The 23226-nt window shown below is 41.3% G+C and overlaps 1 protein-coding gene across 9 annotated transcripts in view; it reads left to right on the forward strand.

Annotated features, from left to right (window-relative positions):
- MAP4K3 (mitogen-activated protein kinase kinase kinase kinase 3) overlaps positions 1-23226 on the forward strand; it is a 67664-nt gene that overhangs the window by 11391 nt on the left and 33047 nt on the right. For 4 of the 9 annotated variants that reach the window (XM_081188479.1, XM_081188480.1, XM_081188482.1 and 1 more), the window contains exons 3-15: positions 1562-1652; positions 4581-4645; positions 7864-7919; positions 8735-8782; positions 9960-10002; positions 10656-10728; positions 11985-12116; positions 13393-13455; positions 13541-13622; positions 14084-14194; positions 17269-17344; positions 17789-17847; positions 22786-22848. In XM_081188479.1, the coding sequence (XP_081044605.1) occupies positions 1562-1652; positions 4581-4645; positions 7864-7919; positions 8735-8782; positions 9960-10002; positions 10656-10728; positions 11985-12116; positions 13393-13455; positions 13541-13622; positions 14084-14194; positions 17269-17344; positions 17789-17847; positions 22786-22848 (962 nt within the window). Of the gene's footprint in view, positions 1-1561; positions 1653-4580; positions 4646-7863; positions 7920-8734; positions 8783-9959; positions 10007-10655; positions 10729-11984; positions 12117-13392; positions 13456-13540; positions 13623-14083; positions 14195-17268; positions 17345-17788; positions 17848-22785; positions 22849-23226 lie in introns of those variants that run through there. The other 5 variants (XM_081188481.1, XM_081188483.1, XM_081188485.1 and 2 more) reach the window with 2 other exon arrangements.

Consider the following 23226-nt stretch of genomic DNA (forward strand, 5'->3'; position numbering starts at 1 on the left):
AAGTGAATAAAATATGTTACTGTTTATCAGTTCCTGACCTTTCCTATCTTAACCTCAGATAGTATAGAATTATTTATTCCAAGTATAGGGGGGAGAAATACTGGAAAAACCAAAGCAATATAACAGCTTTCTGCTGTCTGCTGACAAAAATGGCAAAAAAGAGCAACATTAACTAGCATTTTTCTGCCTTGTATGCTGATAAGGCTTACTGTACAGTCACACCACCCTGAAATTCTGTGTTCTTATTTAAAGAAGATGATCTAAGCAGGGAAGTGGCTGTAGGTAACACTTTGGCCGTATTTCAAGGACCTTTGTAAGTTACAGAACACCTAGAAACCAACACAGCCGGGTGCAAAGGAAAGAGTAAAGGGATAAACTTCCCTCTACAGAGAAGTCTGTGCCAAGTCAAACATACAAGGAGGTTGCAGACTTTGCGAACATAACTAGCAGTGAGTATTCCTGTGTGTATCTGCGCCTCCTGGAATCAAAGCGGTGCATATTCTTGTAGAAAATCGCTTTTTGATTTAAAAACCCAGATATTCCTAGTGCTTAATGGCTTGGAGAAAAGCTTGAGAAACGTGTGAACGGTGCCTGGTTAAAACATGACAACTGTGAGTGGATTTCCGCAAGGCTTCTAACGATCACAAATGTGACAGTTTGGTGATCAGAACAGCTGCCATTCACTGGGCTCTGTTCTTTTGTCATTCCCAATATGCCCACACACATATATTCCGCATTTATCCTTGCCAGAAATGCCATACCCTTTGAAAAGCTGACGCTTGAAAGCAAAATGAGCTGTGCCCTGTAGCTGTGCACATACAAATTAGCCTGTCTTGCTAATAAGTCACTTGCCCTAGTCATGCTTGGTGGTGTCCATGCAATTTTTCCTGCATATAAATAATATCCATGCAGGAAAGTGTTGCATGTATAGCAAGACTGAAGAAGGAACTAGACCTGGTATTCATCATAGATCTACTGCCGAAACAGAAACCCCATGTGCATATACGTAAACTGTAGGCAGATTATCTCTGGTGTTTCTCCAGCAGCAGCATCCATCTACTGCTCTGGGGCAGAGAGACCTTCCTGTGCTGTGATGTCAGCATGTCATGCAAATCTGCCTTAAATATTAAGGGCAGTAAGAAGGGAATTCAGCCTAGGGCAGGGCATTTAAACAAACCCTTTGGATTGCAGCAACATTGCAAATTAGGTTAGGCCATGAGAAAGTGACTGACCAAAGGTCATCCTGTGAGCTTCATGGTTGCTGGGATTTGAACCCTGGTTTCCCACGTCGTAGTCTGACACTCTTAACTACTCCAACACAAGAACTCTTGAAAGCAATTGCTTAGGATTGTTTCAGGGTTTTTTCAGAAAATCTGAATAAGTGGGTTATTGATAACAGGGAGGGGGGAGAATAATTCTCTTTATATAGTGGTATTTTAAGAATGGAAGGTTATTACACATGCATTGTCTAGGTCAGCCTTACCACAGCCTTTTAAGGTAAGCCAGTATTTATTGTTATCATACCTTACTGGGTTACTAAAAAATGTGCTCTCTTTTGTAGGCGAAGATTTTGCTGTTGTGCAGCAGGAAATCATTATGATGAAAGACTGTAAGCATGCAAACATTGTTGCTTATTTTGGCAGCTATCTCAGGTATATTTTTATGGTGTATTTTATTCTTCTAAGAATTCTTCGCTGCTTGCAAAAATAAAAGACCTATCATGACCCTGAATTTGGATGGTGGGGTGGGGGGCATCGGGCGGGGATTTGCCAGTACCAAGTTTTAATTATCTGTGGCATGCTGCACTCCCTAGGGAGTTTGTTTTGTCTGTTTTCTCATATCCATAGCAAATCACTTCAAACTCCTTGGTGGTTCCTGCCCTAGAGTATACAGAGGGCACGGTAATCCTTTTTCTGGAAAACGATTATGTAGGCTCTCTTCTCCCCATCACAACACAAGTTCTTGCTTCATTGCTCTACACCATTCCCCCGGGGTTCATGGGTACTTCTCCTCCAGCACGAAGAAGGATGAAGATGGAACCTAATCAGAGTGGAGGAGCCAGATGGAGTCTTTTGCTTTCAGAGTACAGTTGATCCTTTTAATCTGTAATCATAGAATTAATCAGTCACGGCTGGCTAATCAATTAATGCTATCATCCCTCAGTTGAACACATCCTTATTATACTTCTGCGAGCACTTTCTCTGTATTGCGTTAAAGACCAAGACATTCCTCTCCAGCTGTTTCTCTTGTTAATCAGGTTGTCAGCTTTTCCTTAGGCATGGCTTCTTGGCCAGGCAAGCAGAAATGTATCGAGTGAATCTCTTCTTGGTATTCAGTTATCATTGTTGTGATGGGGTGGGGGATGGGGGAACCTCTCTTGCCAAATTTCCAAATGTCTCTAGCTGTAGGTACAAGAGACTTGTCAGGGATGGGGCAGAGTTGATCGTCCGAATTAACTGTCACAGTTATGCCTGTTTTATTACAGTTTAGAAATGTCTTGTTATGAATCACTTCATTGTTGAGATTCTTTATTGTGACCATTGGCCTATAGATATGCAGTTGACAGTGTTGCTTTGACGTATTAAGGCTGAGGTTCTGATAAAGGGTTGTATTAAATGGTGTGCTTCTGTGAACAGGTGGAGTCATCCTATTCATGGAAGAGTCTTTGTATTTTTATTAGATTTCTTATCCACCCTTCACCATATAAGGTCCCCTGACGAGTTACAATAATTTAAAAAATACAATATTAAAATCTGTTAAAGCAAATTACAGCCTAGTTAATTGGGTAGCTCCAAAGGCTAGATTACCCATTCAAAGTCCAACCACATGTGTTGGGCCAACAATGTATTGAGACAGCCCCACAATATTCCAGATGTGGCCTGACCAAAGCAGAATAGAGTGTTGCTATTACTTCCATTGAACTGGATACTATACTTCTGTCAATGCAGCGTAGAAGAGCATCCCCCCCCCCTTTTTTTTTTGCTGCTGCATCACACTGTTGACTCTAGTTAAGCTGATGGTCTACTAAGACCCCTAGATCATTTTCACATGTACTGCTGGCAATCCAGGTGTCCCCCATCTTAAATTTGTGCAGCTAGTTCTTCCTGCCTAAGTGTAGAACCCTACATTTGTCCCTATTGAAATCCATTTTGTTAGCTGTGGCCCAGTTCTCCAATCTGTTAAGGTCACATATCCTGATTCTGTCTTCTGCGTCAATAGCTACCCCTGCCAGTTTGGTGTCATCTGCAGATTGGCTAAGCATCTTCTCAATTCCTTCATCCAAGATGTTTATAAAGATGTTCTCTGAGTAGTTCCTTCTAAACTCTCATTGGGACTACTCAGAGCACATCAAGCCTAAATATGGTGCTTTGAATGTTTCTGGGACCATTTACGACTGAATTTAACCACATTTTTGACATGTGCTGTTGAACCTTAGCTGAAGATATTTTTGCCTTCAGCAGTTTGTTTAAAGCTGTTTAAGATTCATTGAGTTTAATCAGGCTGGCTTTTTAGTGAAGGCTCACTGAGTTACTTCAAGTGGCATGAATTTCATTGAATTCCGACATCCTAAATTTCTTATTCATGAAAACCATGCAATTCATAGACTCATATAATTGTACAGTTGGGAAGGGACCACGAAGATCATCTATCCACCCCCCTGCAATGCAGAGATATTTTGCTCAAGGTGGGGTTCAAACCCAAGATTAAGTGTCTCATGTTCTACCAAGTGAGCTATCTCTTTATCTCTTTGTGTAATGTTAGGCATTAAATTCCGTATTTCACTTAAAACCTACTAATATGAACTTCCATGCTTAACAGTGAGGTAGAAAAGGCCCAGAGACTTCCCTTGTTAAGACTCTTCATGATCTGGAAGGAACTGCTGTTTCCTAAAATAGCAAGGCAAATCTTGTGTGGCTAGTTTGCAGTTTTATCAGAATGAAAGAATGTGTGCTGTTACATTTGTGGCAAATATAGTAAATTAGCCAGGAAGCTGAGATGCAGCATAATTATTTAGATGTGTCCTTCATCTTTTTTTACATTGTGCGGCATATTTAATTGTTACTGTGTCTCAACTTCTGCATTTGGACAGCATTTCGAACCACGTCGGCGTGTTATGTGCTGCCTTATGTGGTTTTGTATTTATTTTAGATTTTTTTCCTGATTACTCTGAAGGCCGTAGATTGGTTACATCATTTTAAAACCAGAAGTGTAAGCATTGACAGTAGAAAACTGAGAAAAATCCTAATAGAATGAAATACCAACCAATCCTCCAAAGACTGGCCATTGAAATGCCAACCCCAAATGGTATTGCATAATTTCCTTCAGCACCTCTTCTAAGAAGAAAACCCCATAGTTATGTATCAGTGACAGAGAACACTTCTGTATATGGATGTGGTGCCCAAACAGGAGAGCACTCTTTGTCACTTTTGGAGTTCGCTGCAGGAGATAGAGAAGGGAGAGTTGTGCAGGGCAAAAGGTGCAGCCTTTAGTGCTTATCCAAAAAGTAGGGCAAAGTTGCCATTGCTAACCATTTATTTATTGTTTATAAATATGCAAAACTAATAAAATTTGATTTTTAGACGTGATAAACTGTGGATTTGCATGGAGTTCTGTGGAGGCGGTTCATTGCAGGATATCTACCATGGTAAGTTAAAGAGAGGTGTAATTCTTCTTGAAACTGCAGATAGAAGGTGGAAAATTAAGAGGGCTCTGTTGACTCCTTTAATAATTCCAGATTGGACCTAGAAAAGTTTATTTTAAAGCCAAGAAAATCTATACAATGTATGAACTATATAGCCTACAGGCACCACAAAATAACAGGCCAAGCCTCTTGACTTGATACAGTGGTATCTTGGTTTGCAACCGCTTTGGATTACAACCGTTTTGGATTACAACCACATCAAACCCGGAAGTGCATGTCCCTTTTTTGGATTACAACCCCCTTTTTTTAGGATTACAACCAATTTTGGGGGGGAAGCCCCACTGGCGAAAGAGCGCCTTGGGTTACAACCTGTTTTGGTTTACAACCGGACCTCCAGAACAGATTATGGTTGTAAACCAAGGTACCACTGTAATATGAATATTCATTGACTAATAACTGCTCAGTATAAGAGCCCTTCTGCCTCAATTCTTTTTCTGAATATTACCTTGTTTTGCTTTCAGCACTGGCAGTTATGAAAGCTTGTAGTTGGTTACAGTTGTAAGAAGGTAGTTATGGAAAACACTCAGGTTAAAGGAGATTAGAGGATGGATAAGCCACTTCTAAACTTCCATTTTACATATTCAACAGTCATCTATGTTTTAATAATAGTAGAATCTCTTTGCACACCACCATCCCTTAAATAAAAACTGTGAAACAAGTAAATTGACCTGAAATTCTGCACATCTTGTAACAATCCTTGTTGGTTTCTGGATATGAGATAGTGAAATATTTGCAACCTGAGCCTAGGCACAATTAAGTCCTATTGCTCTCAGTGGAATTTAATATGTTTGTTTTTACATTTCGTTTCCTGCCTTTCTGTTATAATATCAAACTCAAAGCAGCTTACAGATGGCTCCCTCTAATAACAAAACTCAGTTGGCAAGTGCCAACAGAAGTGGAGCCGTAATGGGGCCTCTGAGAAACAATAGGGAAGAACTGTTATACAGTGGTACATCAGTTTAAGAACAGTCCTGTTTATGATCGATTCGGTTTATGAACTCTGCAAAACCAGAAATATTGTCTTGGTTTGAGAACTTTGCCTCGGTCTAAGAATGGAATCCGAATGGTGGAAGGGCACTGGCGGTGGGAGGCCTCATTAGGGAAAGCACGTCTCGGTTTAAGAACTGTTTCAGTTTAAGAATGGACTTCAGGAATGGATTAAGTTCGTAAACCGAAGTACCACTGTCCTTAGGGAACATCTCAGTGAGGACTGATCATGTTTACTAGCCACCTAGTTCCAAGTGTCTGTTGGAAAAGAGAAAGTGGAATGCCCTGCTTGAATGGAATAGATGTCTGTAACCCCAAACAGAAAGGAGGATATGATGCAACATTTTGTTTCAGGTTCCTCTTGTAAATAGATAAATTGCAACAAAATTTGAAAACAGTTCTAACAGGGGAACAAGTCAATTAGTGGTAAAAACAGCAACATGAAAGTATGCTTAGAATCCCAACATTGTTATTTATTGCTCAGCAAAGTTTATCAGAGACATTTAATCTTGTTAGATTGAATGTTGAATAGTTGAATGTTTTGATTTTCTCTGCTAGTCAAGTATACAGCAGGGTTTGGAAAATGCCAACCAAATCTCCTTATTGAGTATAATATGCCACGTGTGTGGACTTACTAATATAACATGTACCCTGGTAACAAGCTTGTTTGGCCCGTCTAGTGTGGTAATTTTTTCAGTATGCTGAAGGCAGAGTTGCTGCCCCAAACTCTGCCCAGCGTCACAGAGTGCGGCCCCACTCAAAAGTGTTATTTGCACAGCATGGAAGGGATTTAACCCAGTGATGATGCTTGGTCATATTTCAGCAGAAACCTGGACACACCGCAGCATATTGTTATTGGCTGGGGTTCTGCTGGGCTGCAAAGCAGTTTCCTTGCTGTTCTTGCTAATCTCCTCCCCTTATTTCTCTAGACGGCATTTTCTCCACTTGCAATAGCTGAACAAAATTCACAGGGAGGGAAAGTGGAGGGTTTCCCCTCCCGTTGAATGATAGTGTGACCTTTCTGTTACTCAAGCTGTGTCACTCTTTTATGCTTGACAAAGAAGAGAGTTCTTCTCTGCTACAGGCATATTGTGTTATTTCGTTAGGCCTCGTCATTCCTGTGTTTCTCTGTTACACAGTGATTGATGGTGTCCTTGTGATGGTGCCACCTGTGTGTTAGGAAATGAGCTTATTTTACGTGTGTGGCTGAACAGATGTCGGGAGCTAATGCTTTCCTGTTACTACTGATTTTGGCTGCAAACCTGCTTTTTAAAAGAGTGAAATATTCTGCTTCTTAATTAATTTCCAAGCTGTTTCTCTCACCCAGGCCAGTGTCAACCGTTAGATATGCAAGTCGTAAAATCCAAAAGATTTTAAGCACAATCTTCTATGTATTTCCATGAGATTCTTAGACAGAATAGTTCTTACAACTTGTTCCATGTTAGCTACATCTAGAGTTCAGTTTAGATCATCTGATTATAATCTTCCACAACTCCCCCCTCCAAGAAACTGAGCTCATGGTACTCTGATCATAGTTTCTAAAGTATGTAGAAGCTGAGAGTTTGGACTGTTTAGATACACCCACCCACCCACCCACCACCAGATCACTCTTGGGGGCCTGAGAAAGAATAGACAAGGATTTACAGAAATAATAAAATATCCTAAAATACCAAGCAAGTTCTTTAAAAGGGAGAAACGTCGCAAAAGAAAGATATGGAAAGGAAAACAAAGGCAACTCTTGAAAGCCAAGTATAGAACAAAAAGGGGGTTGTTTGCAGCTGCACTGTAAGGGGGAGCAGGGAGAAACAAAGGCCAATATATGGAGGTAGGGAGTTTCACGCTTTGGGACCCAGTACGTGAAAAACATTGTTGTTATGTTTTTCTAATCTGGGCAAAAGGGGTAAGACATCCTCCAAACAGAATTATGCCTTGGTCCTTTGGAGCATCACTACGAATTCCAGCCAAAATCCTTATATCTGAGCCTGTCTTGGCTTTCTGGCAAAATGTGAAGTGGTGGTATTTCTTCTGCTTCCGGGCTAGGAATATTAACTGTGTGCATGCACACGCATGTGAGAAACGATAAGGGAACGAAATTGCAGTGAGGTGTTAAAGAGTAACAGTGACATTGTGGTGAACATTCTAATTTTTTGTTGGGGGGGGCTCTTTTCTTCTAGTAACTGGACCTCTTTCAGAGCAGCAAATTGCTTATGTTAGCAGAGAAACACTACAGGTGAATATTCTTATATTGTTAGCCTTTGGCATAGAAATAATCTGGAGGAAAAAAGATAAGTCTCCATGCTTTTGCTGAATACCGACAGATGCGGAATTGTTCATTAATTCTAGGTATTGCTCTGCTGATATTTATTTATTTATTTATTATACCCCACCCATCTGCCTGGGTTTCCCAGCCAAATTTGCTACATATTTTTCTTGTCCAGTTCTTAGTTGCCTCCCCCACAAAGGAGTCAGTGCTGAAGCTTATGCGTTTACCTATGTATTACATATGTGTGTGTTGGCTTAGGGTGCTGCAGGGAGACATACCTATCTTATGGCTTAGAACCTTAGGCATCAGATGTACTGCTCTGTAGCTCACAAAAGATTCCTGCGTACTTCTGATTATTTGTATTTGCTGTTGAACCGCCAGTACAAGCAGCACCCAAATTCCAAACACATTTGCTCAGAAGGAAGGAACATAAGTGCACTACCTACGATTGCAGGCTTCAGTATAGCTATGGGCTTCTGTCATGGTTTTTGCCGTTGCCTAAATTTGAGTCGTCTGAGATGCTTTTTTGAAGATGTTCACTGCCGACTTTTTGCCTTGAAAGGAGAGAGTGAACCTGTCTTGTTTCCGCTTCCTTCCTTATTCCTTCTGTCAGCCTTTCAAATGTAGGTTGGTCCTGCAGTGATGTGAATGAAAATACAATCAAGACACATAGCAGAGACACCATTTAGCTTTTTTTCATCTAGTTGGTTTTCCCCCTGTATAGAATAAAACATGAATTTACACAGGCAACTTTTTCCAATGGCTTTTTTTTTTAACTATAGGGATTATATTACCTTCACAGTAGAGGAAAAATGCACAGAGACATAAAGGTAGGTGATTCTTTGAATTGTTTCATGTTAAAATGTTAATCATGAAATATGATTTTAAGTCCCATCAGTTTTAAAAATTGGGATCATATAAATGTATTGTATGGAGGAGGCAGAAATGTCCTTTTAAAAGGTCTAGTGAAGTGCTTTGGCAGAGGTTTTGTTTCAGTTATGTTATAATGGCTATTCTGTTCCTGTGGGATTATATCTGTGTTGCATGTGGATGATGCAAAATACAGTTTAAATTGATGAAGACATAAAGTGGAATCTAGAGTTCCCCTTGCATAAGCAGAAGACACTTTCCTATTTAAGGGGTGTGTGTTGCAGTCCTGTGATATTCCAGAAGGCCCTCCTACCTTAGGAATAACTCTGGGGAGTGCAGAAAGGAAAGAGATCAATAAAGTTCTATTGTGCCCAAGCTTTTCTGGATCTATACCAAGGTTTGACAGTTTGAAGAAAGTACTATCCTTCATCTCCCTGGGTTTGGAACACTGGGAGTTGAAGGTCTCTGTGAACTGATGCTGGAGGTTGCAGGGGGAGGAGGAATCACTGATTTACATTAGCGACTGAAATCACCTTGGGTGAAATCAACCTGCCATTCTTACAGGGTCTGTCAAACCTCAGGGGTGACCTGTGTAGGGGGTTTATGAACTGAAGTCGGCTTGGGCTAATGAGGACTCAAGCTGATGATTTTAGGGAAGCACCATATGTTATTTCTGTTTGAACAACATCTTGTAAAGGATATCTGTGGTTTGTTGTACCCAAAATGCTATTTTACTGGCAAAGAAGAGCCAAAGTGTATCTTTGCAGAAGTATGCTTAGTTCCAGTTTAACTTAATAGAATAAAGCAATGTTGCTGTGCCATATTTCATGATGACATATTTTCTAATTAGGATATCCTATTTAAGGCATTGGTTCCAATTTGTCTTGATATGTGGGTGGACAGCTCTGTAATCATCACCCTGAGGGTGGGTATTGCTTGCCACCCCTCTCTTTACGTTTGCAAATATGGTTCTACAGTTGCCATCCTTTTTTAAAAAATATATGCAAGTATGGCACTATAGTTTTCTTCCATTCCTAGCATTTATATTCTGAATATTAAGTAGCATGTTTGTTGTGTCAAAACAGTTAAAAGAACATGAAGTCTAAAAAGCTGTCTGTTGCCATTTCCCCCCTCCAGGGAGCAAATATTCTTTTAACTGATAACGGCTATGTGAAATTAGGTAGGTACGTTCACTTCTATATATACTTTGCTATATGTTGTGGTACGATCATCCAGATGGTTGAGCAGCGAAGCATCATATCATTATTTGTAGCTTTGCTTAGGAAAGCAGAAAGCGTACAGTCACAATCCAAAGAAGTTGTATGCGTGCCTGGCAAGTTTTTGCTTTGAAGTTTTTACCAGAATGGTTGCAGAGATAAGCTGCTGTTCATCTTTTTCTTTTTCAAAGAAGGCTTTCCTCTTCAGCTGTCAGAACTGCTGGGCTGCAAACTAGAAAGCTTTGTTTGTATGTGAATTTTTCACCTGCATACACTTAGAGGCTCTTTTGGATGGTGACCAGTATTTATTGTACAGTTTAGATGAAGACAATAGAAGGAAGAAATAGAAGGGTGCAGGAGCAGGCTGTAAGGTGGCCCATTCAAAATGAAAAGACTAATTGTCTTAGAAATGGGAAAGAATTGCTTAATGTGGCCTTTCTTGCACTTTGAGTATAATTGCATAGTTAGAGGGAAATATGAAACAAAGATTAAAAAGGCTTTCAAAGGTTGTTCCAACCAGTTTGTAAATATCTGGGCTGCATAAAACTATGACTGTTTTGTTTGTTACAAAAAGTATGTTAATTATTACATCACATTGCCTGCAAATCTTTTACAGCTGATTTTGGAGTAGCAGCACAAATAACAGCTACAATTGCTAAAAGGAAATCTTTCATTGGAACACCATATTGGTAATTGTCCTTTCTTTAGTAAGACTTGTTGCATGGATAAAAATATAACCTGAGCTGCATTTTATCTTGAAGTGGATGGGGAAACCTTTATGAATTGCGTAACATTTGTTTTGAGATGACAGAATCAGGATTTGTGGGTTGTCGCTCGATCAGCGTTTGGGCAGTAGGGGATTCAGCATGGATTGTGGATTCGTTTTTGAAGGACTTGCAGTAGGCATGTCTTTCTCAATCTTCACACAGTACTTGGGCAAAGTTATGGTTGCCAGTTACCGTATTTTTCGCCCCATAGGACGCACTTTTCCCCCTCCAAAAATGAAGGGGAAATCTGGGTGCGTCCTATGGGGCGAATGCAGGCTTTCGCTGAAGCTTGGAGAGCTAGAGGGGTCAGTGCGCACTGACCCCTCTCGGCGCACTGACCCCTCTCGCTCTCCAGGCTTCAGGAAGACATCCGCAGCCTAGGCAGCCCTGCGGGAGGTCCCGTGGGGCTGTCTAGGCTGCGGATAGCAGCCTGCTTTCCGGAGCGCCGGGCGCACTGAAAGCAGAGCGCCCGGCACTTCGGGAACACATCCGCAACCTAGGCAGCCCTGTGGGAGTTCCTGCAGGGCTCCCCACGCTGCAGATAGCAGCCTGCCGCCCAGCGTGCGGTGCGCCCTGAAGCAGGGCGCCCCTCGCGCCGGGCAGACATCTGCGGTGCAGGGATAGCAGCCTGCCGCCCAGCACGCGGTGCACCCTGAAGCAGAGCGCCCCTCGCGCCGGGCAGACATCGGCCACCCCCACAAGCTCGGGGAACAGCGGGGAGGCGCAGCGCCGCCATCCCGCTGTTCCCCGACCTGGTTCTGGGGGAGAAATAAAGGAAAACATTTTTTCCTTTATTTCCCCCCCAAAAAACTAGGTGCGTCCTATGGGACGAAAAATACGGTACCCAAAAGAAAGAGTCTTCAAAAGCAGTTGAGGGTGTGGGTGTGTATTTATAGATCTTGCAGCATGGAGATAAATGTTGTAAAATGTTAATGATACAATTAGAATAGCTGGTTGAAATGTTGGCAGGCAAAGTGGAAAAACAGCAACCTTGACCTGGCATTGGGACTCGTGAAGGTAGGAGGGCATTTGCTGTGTTTGGCTTAATTAAAAGTGTAATGAACAACAGGGAGATTAACACTGAAATTTATTGAAAATTGCTTGGGCTGCATTGTGTTTCCAAAATTTAAGAATTAGAACTTGCTGCATATTCCAATCTAGTGTTCTCTGATTTTTAGGATGGCCCCTGAAGTTGCTGCAGTTGAAAGGAAGGGTGGCTATAATCAGCTCTGTGACTTGTGGGCTGTTGGAATAACTGCTATAGAACTAGCAGAACTTCAGCCCCCTATGTTTGACTTGCATCCAATGAGGTTGGTAAATGTATGTAAAGCTGGAATGCTCAGGTGGCATTTAGAATCCATAGGAACATAACTACCACGGGATACATGTGATTTGCAGGTTTTCTTAAAAAGAACGTACTAACCACAGAATACAGAACCTGCCTGCATGTTTGCATTTTTCTGTCCATTGACAGATGGCCTGCACAGTCAGCTTTGGCAACTGTTTGATAGAGGAAGGAAAAAGAAGGAAAGGTGTGATTCTTTCCCTTTATTTCTTCCTTATGTCTCTAGGAAAACGCTCTGGAACAGTTTCAAATATGAAAAATGTGGGCAGGTGGTAGTTCTCTTTCTTTAAGGCTTTATGATACAGGGTTTATGTGGTTGCCATTTCTAAAGTCTCTTTCCAAAATAGATATTCAGCTATCATAAAAGCCTGCTTAGCTAGAGACAATAGAGGGATGGAAAAATGAACCTTCAGACATGGGCAGCAGTGGTGACGTCAGGTCTCTCAAGAGCTTTTGGTTTACATTCCTTTCCCCTGCACACACATGCTGTCTTCTGAGTGTGCTTCAACCCACTTCAACCATTCAGTAGTAGATGTCCTGCAAATTACTAGTAGCATCCTTTTGACAATTCTTCCTGAGCTATCACATATAGATGTAGCCCAGGCATAGGCAAGCTCGCCCTCCAGATGTTTTAGGACTACAATTCCCATCATCCCTGACCACTGGTCCTGTTAGCTAGGGATGATGGGAGTTGTAGTCCCAAAACTTCTGGAGGGCCAGGTTTGCCTATGCCTGATGTAGCCTGTGTGCTAGAGGCCTGAAGAAGAGACATCCAGAGTGCTGCTTGTAAGAGCTGAAGAGCTTTGGCTCTTGCACTGCTCTCAGAAGATCACATGCCAAGGCAGCTGATGGGGGAAATGAGAGTCGTGTTTGCAAGAGCTGTGTTCCAGGTGCACAGGGTCTTTACAGAACCAAACAGTAAGGCCTCAAATAAGTATAGGTACCCCTGTCATCAAAGACACTCAACATTTTTTTAAAAAAAACCAAAATAGATTGCTGTTGCATTTAATTTATGATGTAAATCAGATAGCTGCCATTCTTGCCTTGTGCATTCTACCTGGATGTTATGGGCCCATTGATAGAGTGGGGTGTTGTTGTTTTTTTGTTTCCTTTTTAAACAAAAAATAAACAAAAAAATATTTTCCCCTACTGAAGGCATCTCAGAGTTTTGTTCCTGGATAGAAAATAATATCGATTTTGTAGTTCTTAAATAGCAATTAACAACTGTTCTTGCTTTTCAGAGCACTATTTCTAATGACAAAAAGCAACTTTCAGTCTCCCAAGCTAAAGGACAAAATGAAATGGTAAATACCTTTGTTATATAGCCACACTGTATTGATTATTGTATTCACCAAATAACCTTCTAAAGCTTGCAATTACATTTTAAAGGTCAAATAGCTTCCACCATTTTGTGAAAATGGCACTTACAAAGAATCCTAAGAAAAGACCCACAGCTGAAAAACTATTACAGGTATAACTTACGTTTTATTGTTTTCCACTGTGTTAAAATGCTGTCTGTAGTATTGTCCTTATGTGAGGAAACCTTCCATAAGGAGGTGCCGAGGCAAATCATTCCTGGTGGGGGGAACCAGTTGGTTGGGGTGGTGTAATATGTTATACAGTATCCAGTTGGTTCAACGATTGGTGTGCCGAGGCCCTATGGAACACCTATTTTTGTTTATCTGATTTCTTCCCCTATACATAGAATCATATGAGCTGCTGCTTCTTTCTTTAGTCTGTGTGTTCCCATATGGGAGTGGGCAGGAAAAGTGAGCACTTGACGGAACTTTGCCTTGATAATCTTGGGGAGACTTAAACATTGTTTTTATTGTTGGTTTTAGGGAGCTTGCCCAACTTCTATCTATGTTAAAACTCTCAAATTCTAATGCATATTCCATTTGTTTTCTCTCCTGCTTCATTTTATCTCTTTAGCATCCTTTTGTTACCCAGCCCTTGACCCGGACGCTTGCTATTGAACTGTTGGATAAAATGAATAATCCTGATCATTCCACCTATCATGATTTTGATGATGATGATCCTGAGGTGAGAATACTTCTTTCTTATAGAAGTCAGTGCATTTGCAGTTTTGTAATACAGTGGTAACTTGGGTTAAGTACTTAATTCGTTCCAGAGGTCCATTCTTAACCTGAAACTGTTCTTAACCTGAAGCACCACTTTAGCTAATGGGGCCTTCTGCCGCACCGCTGGAGCAGGATTTCTGTTCTCATCCTGAAGCAAAGTTCTTAACCCAAGGTACTATTTCTGGGTTAGCAAAGTCTGTAACCTGAAGCGTATATAACCTGAAGCATATGTAACCCGAGGTACCACTGTAAAACATCTGAGCTATATCTGAGACACCTTCCCCATGTCAGGTAATGTGAGGATAAGGAGGATGGTTGCGAATATCTGAATTTCTAGAACTTGTCTCATGAATGAGTGAAACTGGTGAGAAAGGTATCTTGGATTGAGGGAGAGTGACTTACCCAAAGAGACCGGACTCATGCTCTTTAGCTGCTATGCTGCACTTATTCTGCTTACTAGTTGAACTCAACAATAAATGCCAGGCGATGGGCACAATTTCTCTTGCCCTCATCCTCAGGGCCCCAGACTTAGCTGGTCTCTGAGACACCACAGAGCCCAGAGACCATGCCACAGACACTAGCACTGCTCAGAATAGTGTGCTAGAGGCTTTTTTGTAGCTCCAAGCAGTTTGTTACTGTTGCATCTCCCATCATTGCATAGCTTGTGTGCTGTGGGTTATCTCCCACGTTAAGGTTTGCATCAGTATATATTGACAATGCACATTTTAGTTGTCTAAAAAAATATGGAAAGACTCAGAGATTCTGTGAACCTTCCACTCTTTAGACTCAAAGTAGCCAAAATCCTTTTACTGTACTGTAGGAAAACAATCTTCCAGTCCCCTAATTTGCCATGAATTCACTGAGATGGAGCTCTTTGCAGCCTAAGCATTTCTGAAGATGCTCACACTTAAATTATTACTTGTTACTACGTCATTGCTTACGGAGCTTAGGACACTTCCTCATCTGTTTCCACAAACTAGTTATCTGAAACAATAAGGCAGTTTCCAGGCCTTGTATTGAACTGCTGGTTTGTTTTTGATTGACTGATAAGGATGCCACTTAGCAGCATTAGAGGGAAATCTTTAGTGGCTAATTACAATGTGAAGCTGGGATACATTCTTAGCTAGCTTAGTCTGCTTTACCCTTCAGGATGCATCCTGAAGCTTACTTGGATTTAATCCCTATAACACTGAGATAAATACATTAGGTTGCTAGAGGGGGCTGTAGTTCAGTGTCTCGTCTAAACACCTATATAGCAAAATCTTTATTTCAGGTTTTATAACTTTAGTTTTGCTGAAAGCATAACTTCTGGAATGGTTTCTACTTGTAATTCTCCACTAGCACCCCAACAAGTTTACAATGCACCCATATTGGGGGAGCTAAGTAGAGAAACTGGTGGTAAAGCAGAGCTAGCGCCTGGGCAAGGTGCCTCCAGAGCAGGCTTATGCTACACTGGTGCCCCCCCCCAAATCAGTTTACTAAATTGAAGGTAAGGGTCCCTTTTTCAGCCGGTGGCTGTAATCTTCACTGTTGCTATGTAATAAAAAAATTAAGGTCATAAAAAATAAAATAAAGGTTCATAAGGGTACCAACCAAGCATGTACATAGATATGTGGACCACGTGTGTGGAGCAGCACAGGAAGACCGTCCTGAAACCATTTTGACTCCCAAACTGACCAAAGGTTTTCTCGGCAAGGAGGGAGGGGCTGAGGGAACCTTCCCATTGTCTCAGGAATTGGGTAATCACCATTTCAAATGAATGGCCAGACTACCAAAAGGCAATCAGAAAAGGCATTATCAGATAACCTGGCAGACAGGAAAAACAACAACATTCAAATTTCCGTTGTAGATCACCTTTTCTGTGATGTAGGTATGATGTTTGTGGGGGGTGGTCTTGGGTTACACCCCTTCTGTGATGTATGTATGGAGGGGTGGTCTTGAGCTCCAGGGCAAAGAATTTAAAATGTCTATATAAGAGCAGGCACACCTTTGTTCTGGGTCCTCCTCCGCTTTCCTGTGTGTGAGGGGAGCACCCTGCTGCAACAGCTTTAATAAAAGATCAGGCTTACGAGCTGCTTTGCTTCCCAATATTCTCTGGTTGGCCTCTGTTATTTTCTCCTACCAATGGAGAACCTACAAAGGACTCTATAGGGCTCTTGTGTCCCGCATAAGGGAATAAGGGCAGATTTTGTTTACAACAGCTACGATTCATAGCATGCTTGCTGCCCTGATTCACAGGTAACAAGGAGAGAGGGAGAGCATATTAGCGACCACCATTGGCCTCGGTGGTCCCTCCCTGAGACCCATTTGCCAAGCCATCCTGGTTGCTGATGAACATGCACTTACAAAACTAAATAGAATGTCACTATCACCTTGTCTGTCTGCATCTATTCATGCAGTTCACTTAAAACCTACCTTGCCGTAAGAGTTTCCACCAAACAATACGTTTGCAGTAGCAATACCTTACTAGTAAAGGTGACTTTGATGACAAAGGAGGATTCTTCTGAAAATGAAAGAAAACAGCCCTTCATTGAAAAAAGACTTGCCCAAGGCTTTCTTCAAAATTAATAGTATACCATTAGTAGCAGTGACAGGTCTAGACTCATAAATAGACACAATGGAGTAGACATCAGTCTGCCAAGAACTTATGTCCCTGTGGATGACGGACTTTTATATAAAGTGATAGAAACTTGGTTTCTATCTGAATGTAATTTTCCACTGGGAGATAGTGCTATTTTTGGAATGTGGAATCTTAATCTGAAACTCACAAGGGTTTCCGCTGTTGAATTTTAAGTTATGTCTTAAAATTGCTTAAACTCACAGGATGCTTTTACACTGCTGCTTCTACAGGAGGGCATTCTGTTGTACTTCCACCTCATTTCATACTAGAAGTTTCAGTCACGATAAATATCTGTGTATATGTAGTTATTTTCAATATACAGAATTTTGTGTAAAGGTCTTTTTAAAGAATATTCACAAGAGGCATATGGAACACCTGTCTTTTCATTTGTTAAACTATGTATATATTTTCCCTAGCCTCTTCTTGTGCCTCATAGAATTCATTCGACAAGCAGAAATGTGAGGGAAGAAAAAACACGCTCTGAAATAAACTGTAAGTACATACGCAAGTTTTCAAACTTAATTGTGAATTTGTCTTCCATATCCACACATGTGGTGGTGATTTGTATTAGCTCATTACCACCCAGTCTATGTTAGATGATCATAGATTTAACATTTCAGTCTTGCTAGAAGTATATAGTTTCTTTACTTCCATAGCTATTGGTTGCCTTAACTGTACTGCCCATAGCTGAGCTAGATTCTTCCACACGGCTCTGTTTCCTCAGTGCTTCATTGTATTCCCAAGGATATGAAGCATTTGAAAAACCAATTGGAAACCAAGTGCCCAGAGTTGCAAAACACACAGACTTGTTAGAAAGATACAATACTGTATGTGATGCTTCCTTTCTGACTAGTTTTCCAAAGGCTTTTACCATCATTTTATGTATCTACATGCTTTGACCTCACTTCTGAATATTTCATTTATTCTCTTCGACAGTTGGCCAAGTAAAATTTGATCCACCTTTAAGAAAGGAGACAGAGCCTCATCATGAGTTTGTGAGTAACACAGTTGTATGTGTTTTGCTGCATGAAATCATGCCATATAAAAAAATGTGATTAGGAGCATAAGACTTGTAGATTCCTGTGGATATGTATGGTGTATATATGTGTGCAAGACCTCAAAATTATGACTTGCATAATATTCTTTTCTGAATATTTGGGATCCTTCAAAACATAATCGGATCTGTCTTCTGATTCTTAAGCAAATATCCCACAAGTAGATATAGCTGTCTTCCTTCCTGTTTTAAGGCTATTTTGAGTGCCGCTGTTTAAATATATTTTTCTAAAGCTGTTGAGCAGCTTCCTCATAAGGTGGGACCACTGAATTTGGCAATTAGGTAGAAATCTCACCCACTTTGCTTACTGCAGCAAAGGGGGACTTGTGAGTCACCATGACCCTGTAACTATGAAACACAGCAGGCCAGAACTTACACAAGTACAACTCATGTCTTTGGCGCAGAGTCTGATAGGTCACAAGTTTTATGTGGGGCAGGCTGTTATGCAGCCTCAGCTTCCTGATACATCAGGCGAATGAATCAATTTTGGCTTGTTGCATGTTACTTGTGTTCCTCCTTATGTCTTCCTTGTGGGTCCCCACCACCCCGCATGCTGTGCATCACTTTGCTCTTGCACCCGCTACAGTATCGCCTTGCCTTACAGCAGTGGTGATGAGTCCATGGGCCAGACCCAGCCTGCCAAGCCAGTTTTTAATGGCCCACTAACCCATGGCAAATTTTACCCATTTTATTGGGGTGACTTGCATGGTGACACTGAGAGCTGGTCAAAGTGCTTCAGGAACAAGAAGGGGCACTCATCTGTTTCCTGAATGCTGACCAAACATTGGGGCTGGTTTCTTTTTTTAAAAATAATAGTGGAGCTGGTTTCTTTCATGTTTCCAGAGCACTAGCCAGCGCTCAATAGCGGTCAGCTGCTCATTGCTGCTGCCCAAAACTGCTGCAGTCACAATGGTGGCAGCTTGCCCTGCCCCTCTGCAGAAGCTGTCGCTGAATCAGCCACAAGCACAAGCGCCCGGTGCCACTGAGAGTGAAAGTCTGTGAGGTGGCCACACTCACTACTGGCATACCTTTCTCGAACCACAGAAAGTTAGCCACCCTTGTTCTGCATTTGCTTACTTAAAAAAACATGGCTATTATATTCTTGATCACTAAGTGTACATCTAAGGTCAGATATCTCATTAGTATGGAAAGATGGATGTTAGCAGAGGACAGATGTTTGAAAGCAGTTTTGAGTGCAGAGAACTCAATGGGGGAAACACAAAAGAGCCTTATGCAATGAGATGGCATTAGACAGAACCTTAATTGTAGTCAAAAAAATAGAAGGCTGCACACCAGATTGCCATATGACAGAAACCCTGCGATGTGGATACATTCCAGTGGCCAGGAGGCTAGTATATACTTCAAGGCAAAGATTAAAGTACTGAGAAAGCAGGGAATTGCATCCAGGTGGGTCCCATGCAAACTTGGTCTTGGGCATATGACGTCTATGCTGTCTACCCTTGAGTCTTGTGCTTGTCCCAGTTCATTCCATCCAGTTGTGCCCAGATATTTGCCTGCTCATTGTTGATTTAATTGCCATTTTTGTGTTATAGCAGAGAGTCCAACAATAGGTAGTAAATGCGGCAGGTCGTCTTAGCTCTGAACTCCCCACAAACAAGCCTCTGCTTTAGCACAGGAAGCAGTGGAGGCAGAAATCTACTTCCTGCTGCCCTTTGCAAATGTTGCTTCCTGATGTCTTCAGTGGGTAGCACCCAACAAGAGTTGCTAGGGCACAATTCTGCCTGTTGCTTTCTAAACATTGGGGTAGCAGAGAGGAATTGACTATTTTGCTCTCCTTTCCTGTTCTTCCCTTCTGTCCCTGCCTGGTGTGGATTGAAGCTGAAGCTTTGTTTTATACAGCAGGCAAGGAAGTAGTGTGGTCTTTTAGAAGAATGGTCCTTGATGCCTGGCAGCTGCATCCTCTTCCACTGCCTCCTAACTTTTAAAGGTACCAGCAGGCATCATGTTTTAAGCTGGCAACTCTACAGATCTCTCACTCAGGATATGAGCAACAAGGCAGTGTTGGATTAGCTGCTGCATTCTCTTAAATCATGAACTCATTCTGAGGAGTGTTGATGGTCCTTAGACACCCGCCTTGTGTTTAATTATCTCTCAGGATAGAAACATGTGAAGACTTTTATGCAGCAAAATGATACATTTCTTATTTTACTTCATCTCCATGTAATTTCACTTTTCCTTGGAGAAAATATAACTTGGGTATAATCTTTAAAGCAGCCATGCTGATACATATTGGAAAGTATCTTGATTGCTAAAATTTCCTTCAGGAAATTCATCTAGTCCTTCAGCTTTCTCAGTTTCAACATATCTTAGGCCACTGTTTACCATTTCCCCCCCAAAACACCTTTATTTGGGTGTCTACCAGGTTTTTCATGGTAGATTTGCACTTCTCTAATTATGTATCTTTCTGAGCAAGGGCTAGAAATTTGCCCTCAAATACAGTTTATTTCTTGATTCATGTTTATAGCCAATAGACCATTAGTAGGCGGGTTATATAGTTGTATTTTTTAAAAGATTTGTACTTCTAGAAAACAATTTACTCAGTTTAGTGTTGTTTTTCTTTTCACATTGGCTTCTAATTCACATTCCTTGCACCTATTTTAAGGACTGACTCTCAATGCGTGGACTTGTTTTATTTTTGCATCCCACTCCCTCTTTCTCAAGTGCTTGTTCCTATCTTGTATGTTGTTTGCAAGGCCTCCTGTGTGTTTTTCTTAGCCTCTTTGATAGTTCTACTCAACAATAACTACATGTGGTCCATGTATTCCACATTCTGACTTCCATATTGCATGCTCTCTTATTCAAGATTGGTGCATACAAAACTGCTGTATTTCAAATGAGCCAGACCGTTCCCCCATCTAGTTCCTTATGGTCTATACTGACCAGCAGTTGATGTTGAGGGTTTATTTCTCAACACTACCTGGAAGTCCCTGGGATTTATCCTAGGACCTTCTGCAAACAAAACATGTGCTCTATTCCTGAGCTGTGGACAGATTAAGAGACCAAAAAATAGGTGGGAAAATTACTTGTGTATGACAATTTACCTATCAGTAATTGTATGCAGTTATAAAATCTGAACCCAGAACACTGGCATGGAGGAAAAGTTTGTGTTTGGGAAAGAGATTTTTTGTCTTGAGACCATGAGGGACAAAACTCAGATAAAATACAATTAAAGTGGCTCCTGTTTTTGCCCCACTCACTCACAAGTTTAAGTGCTGATACTGCTTGACTTTGTAAGCAGAAAGTTAAGCATGAGGAACACCCATTTCATCTGCATGTTCTCTTCTGCATTGTTCTTTACCAACATTAGTCTTGCTTTCCAATCAGTTAATTGGATTTTAAATCCAGTCTTGGAGAAGTACCGTATCTTTTAAACGCTTAGTTCTGTTGGAGATATACTTCTTCATATCTCATCTTGTTGTACCAGTGGAAGATAGAGACAGATTACTGATTAAAATTCCTATGCACACACACACCCTTTTTTTTTTTTAAAGGAAGCTCCAAGGTCTATAATGTTGGTTGGTTGGATGCAAGTGAGACTGCTGGGATCTAAAGAGCTACCTAGGCTCAAAGAAGGGGCATGTACTAGTAGAAACTATTTTCCTTTCTGCTGCAGACTCAAAAATAATATGAGGCATGAGGGTCCGCTGTTTAAGGAAGAGTGAGTCAACCCCCTAGTTAGGCTCACAAAACTAGTTTTACAGTCCTTTGAATCTGGGCCACAGTGTCCTATAAAGTCACAGTTTGAGTTTAAGCATTTTTATAACACACAGTTGTCAGCAACATGGGATAACTTAATAATAATAATAATAATAATAATAATAATAATAATTTTTATTTACCATATTTTTCGGCCCATAGGACGCACCTAGTTTTTTGGGGGGGAAATAAAGAAAAAAAATTTATTTCCCCCCCAGGTGCGGGGCTGGGGCGGGGGAAGCCAGAGCTGTGCGCAGCTCTCCCACGGCTAGCGGAGAGCTGCGCGAAGCCGGAAGCCTGGGGCGTGCTGAGCTCAGCGCGCCCCAAGCTTCTGGGTGCGGGCAAGCTCTCCACTAGCCGTGGGAGAGCTGCGCGAAGCTTCCTGAAGCCTGGAGAGCGAGAGGGGTTGGTGCGCACCGACCCCTCTTGCTCTCCAGGCTTCAGCGAAAGCCTGCATTTGCCCCATAGGACGCACACACATTTCCTCTTCATTTTTGGAGGGGGAAAAGTGTGTCCTATAGGGCAAAAAATACGGTATACCCCGCCCTCCCCAGCCAAGGCCGGGCTCAGGGCAGCTAACAAGCAATAATAAGAGTTGTAGAGTTGGAAGGGGCTCCCGAGGGTCATCTAGTCATCTAGTCCAACCCCATGCAACGCACATTGATATGCCCCAGTGTGAAACACACTTGGAACCAACTTGCATTGAAGTAAATGCACTTACAACTATGAAGTTGTTCTGGTTCCATATTTTGAACCATAAACCACCTGGCACATGGAACTGCCTGTGGGTATGCAGCTGACTGGACAGAAGACTTTGTTAATCTTTGTAAGAAAGAATAGTACAGGAATGATGGGAAATCTGTGGCTTGCAACTTTCAAGGAAGAACAACAAAATATGTGTGTGTTTTTTAAAAAACATATTGGCGTATAGGATAAGAAGTATAAACAAATGTACACCTGTTACCAGTCCCTGCATTTCTTAAGTCACCGTTGAACATCTAAAGGCTATACTAATCCACCTGCTATATTGTATAAAGCTTTAGACACTTTAATAAATGGTAATGGCAGAGTCAGCTATCGTGCAACAATGTCCCTTTGTACTTAGATGTTTTTGAGTCTAAAAGTAATTAACCTGAGTTTCTGGTCTTTGTCTGATGAACAGCCCGTCAGTAACGATTTTTCGGACAGTTCAGAAGAAATATACTACACTGCAAGATCTAATCTGGTATTTTCATCTATTGCTTTTTCTTTGTCAGTGTTTGTTCGTCTTTTTTGTTTTTCAAAGTTGAATGTTTTGTTCAGTTGTCATGCTGCTTTTGCCATCTGTAGAATAGTCAAAAGTTCTACTAATCAAATACTTGCGTAATAATAAAGCTACTGATTTTAATTACCCATGTCAGTGTTGCATTCTTATATACTAACATTTCTCACAATGATTTTTGTAATTTCACTAAAACTATATTAAAACAAATTGCTAAGACAATTGCTAAGCTGCTGACTAGGTTAGTTTTTTTTCATAATGAGAGAAACTTGAGCACATAAATAACAAAAGGTAACAAATTTCATTGGGAAGGAAAGGATTGAAATCAGCTTGAAGAAAATG

The sequence above is a fragment of the Podarcis bocagei genome (assembly GCF_964188305.1).
Source record: "Podarcis bocagei genome assembly, chromosome: 3".
Classification (NCBI taxonomy): Eukaryota; Metazoa; Chordata; class Lepidosauria; order Squamata; family Lacertidae; genus Podarcis; species Podarcis bocagei.